Source organism: Oncorhynchus keta, chromosome 4 (genome assembly GCF_023373465.1).
Source record: "Oncorhynchus keta strain PuntledgeMale-10-30-2019 chromosome 4, Oket_V2, whole genome shotgun sequence".
Taxonomy (NCBI): Eukaryota; Metazoa; Chordata; class Actinopteri; order Salmoniformes; family Salmonidae; genus Oncorhynchus; species Oncorhynchus keta.
The window spans coordinates 79,440,633-79,443,379 of NC_068424.1; the positions used below are offsets into that span (position 1 = coordinate 79,440,633).

The 2,747-nt window shown below is 43.2% G+C and overlaps 1 protein-coding gene across 1 annotated transcript; it reads right to left on the bottom strand.

The window, feature by feature from the left end:
- Window positions 1–993: 993 nt before the first annotated feature.
- Window positions 994–2,747, bottom strand: neurog1 (neurogenin 1). Its single transcript, XM_035762676.1, has 2 exons — window positions 2,527–2,747; window positions 994–2,402 (listed from the first exon to the last, which is right to left on the bottom strand). The coding sequence occupies exon 2, from the start codon at window positions 2,390–2,392 to the stop codon at window positions 1,724–1,726; it is 669 nt and encodes a 222-aa protein (XP_035618569.1). The 5' UTR covers window positions 2,393–2,402; window positions 2,527–2,747; the 3' UTR covers window positions 994–1,723.

Sequence of the window (2,747 nt, forward strand, 5' to 3'; positions counted from 1 at the left end):
GAATTAAATTCAAGTTAGTGGTAGAAAGGTGACGCCAGTGTCTGGGTGAAATAAGTTAATTGGATAACTACTCCATGAGAAGACCTGAATAGCTCGATGATTGTATTTGGTCCTTGGCAGGTTTCTTTCTATTTTTCTTCATGTAAGTTGGCATGTGCTTGTCCCCCTGGGGATCGCAGCTCTCCTATTATCCTCGTCTATCCCCGACACGTGCAGATACAAGAGCCTTGGCAGGACCTCACGCCGCCGAACCCCCAACTGGAGAATTCAATCTGAATCCCTTTAGAAATAAAAATCATCCCGGGCGGGATGGATGATCACAACAACAACAACAAACTCGAAGGAAAATCTCTTTAAATGCATATCTGGGTTGAGAGAAGATAGTTCTATAGAAACTTTCAAAAGAAAATGTTATAAACTGGTCCCACTCATACAAAGGCTTTACCTTTTCCTAACGGGATGAAATGTAATTTATCAGTGTAAATAGTGTAACAAGTTGAATATTTATTTTAATCTGCTTTCTACAATATATATACAGACAAAATAGGAAATTCTGAGATTGTTAATGTGGCCAAAGAAATCTGAAATATTTATCAGATTTTTTGGGTCACATTAACAATCTCAGAGTTTCCTATTTTGTCTGTTGAAAGTCCCCAAGTATGATGTATTCAACAGTGTTGATGGTCATGGGTGATGAGCTGCAATAAAACCTCAACTGATGGATGCACCTGCTGTGCTCTCTCTCTCTCTAAAACCGTTATCTTATTAATCACACCCCTTTGTTTCATGAACAGGCCACGCGAGAACACTAACTGCCCCGGTTACGATTTGTATTATTAAGACAATGATTGTTGTGTTCATGGGGCTTGCAATGCGCTTTATCAGTGTGATAATCAGCACGCTTTGAGTGCTCAACTCTCAGCAACGAAAACATTCGAAGAGTCCAAAAACTGAGAAATATATATATTTTTTTAAAGTTATATTTTTATTTGTAGAAAAATTATTCACACACTTTTCATGTAAATAGAATAGAAATATATTTATATACAAAATACATTATGACAGGCGAAACTTGAATAAATAAAATAAAAAAACGTCGTAGAAGGGTCCTCTCTAGCCTCTTCTTGGGATTGAGTCATTCTATTGAACAGGATTGCCGTTTTCAGGGGGTCAATCTCCATAATGTATGAAGCCAGCTCCTTGTCTTCTGACGGCCTTTCACTCTATTGTCAGAGCGGCGAAACTGAATTTTCACGCTCGTTTTTCTGCATTATCGCTCTACTAATTGTAAAATTGACTTTTCACCTCAGTCTACAAAAGCAAATCGGTCTTCTTTTTAATGATAATACTCTTGTAATAGAGGTTGAGGTTAAGATCTGTGAAGTGGACTTCTAGTAGGCGTCGTATGCGCTGGAAAAAGTGCAAATGTTTTGGAGGAATTACAAAACGTGTAGAAAAACAATCATAATCAACTTAGAAAAGTCGACCAAATTAAATTAATGTTCAATCCGAATGTAAAATAGAGAATGTAAAAATAGGAAAACAAACAAACTGTATAAAACACACCCACAGAGACATGGGTTAAGGCAAACAGTGAATAATATCATTCCTTTTTTTCCCTTTCAACAGACTAACTGAAGAATGCATTCAGTCATTATTCTGCTATCGCTCTATTGTAACAATCTCACAGTCTACAAAAGTTTGTGGTAAGGCTTTAGTTCAGTTAGTAGGACATGCCTGGTACAAAGTTGTGATAGCTGTACTGTAGAACATCAGTCTGGAAACATCCATAGTCATCATGGGTGGCTGGGCTGCTGGGGCTTGAAGTGCAATAAGACGGAGAGGAGGAAGAGGAGGACGCGCTGGAGCTCCAGGAGCACGCATCACTGCCCGGACTCGGGGCGTCAATCACGCACGGGCTGGGAAGCAAGAGAGATGCATCAGCCCGTGATTTGTTTTGGCGCTGTTCAATGTCCGCGATGCGTATGGTCTCGGAGAGCGCCCAGATGTAGTTGTGAGCGAAGCGCAGAGTCTCGATCTTGGTGAGTTTGCTGTCATCGGGGAACGCCGGTAGAACGGTCCGGAGGGTCTCCAAAGCGTCATTCAGGCTGTGCATTCTGTTTCTCTCGCGGTCGTTTGCCTTTACGCGCCGGTTCTTCTTGACCACGTGCACGGTGGCTTCATTCCTCGCTCTGCCTCTGCGTCTCTTCTTCTGTCCCATATCGGTAGCGCACGGGCCCTGGCTGTCGCTGGCCGGGGAGGCGGGCTTGCCGATCGAGGATGACGGGGAGGAAGCGTGCATACTGCTGCACGAGTCTTCGTCATCGTGCGTAAAGTAGTCGCAGCTCGAACTGTCCATGTCAGAGTAAACGGGCTCCATTGCGGTGCACATGGTGTTTTTCCTGCAGAAATAAGAGGAGAGGGAATTGGGTTAAACACTGTCAATGCAAGAGCGCATGGTCAAATTTGGAAAGCAGACCTAGTCAAGGCAATGGCGAAGGACTCTGGGAGCAGAACGAAACCCACCTTAGTAATCTGGTTGAAGAAGGTACAGTATCAGTTGTCTTTCAAGGAGCCAAAGTCCGAAAAGTAGTTTGTATGATGAGTACAAGGCACGCGTCTTTCTCTTGCGCTTGAATCAGCTCGTGTGAGCGAATGAGCCTGGCACACGACTGGCCTCAGATACCTTATATACCCTGGTCAAACAATGGTCGTACCCCTCTCGCGCTGGCATTTGTGTGAAGGAT

Bases quoted from the DNA above. Each gene is read 5' to 3' on its own strand.
- neurog1 (XM_035762676.1), bottom strand. From the start codon at position 2,392: ATGTGCACCGCAATGGAGCCCGTTTACTCTGACATGGACAGTTCGAGC.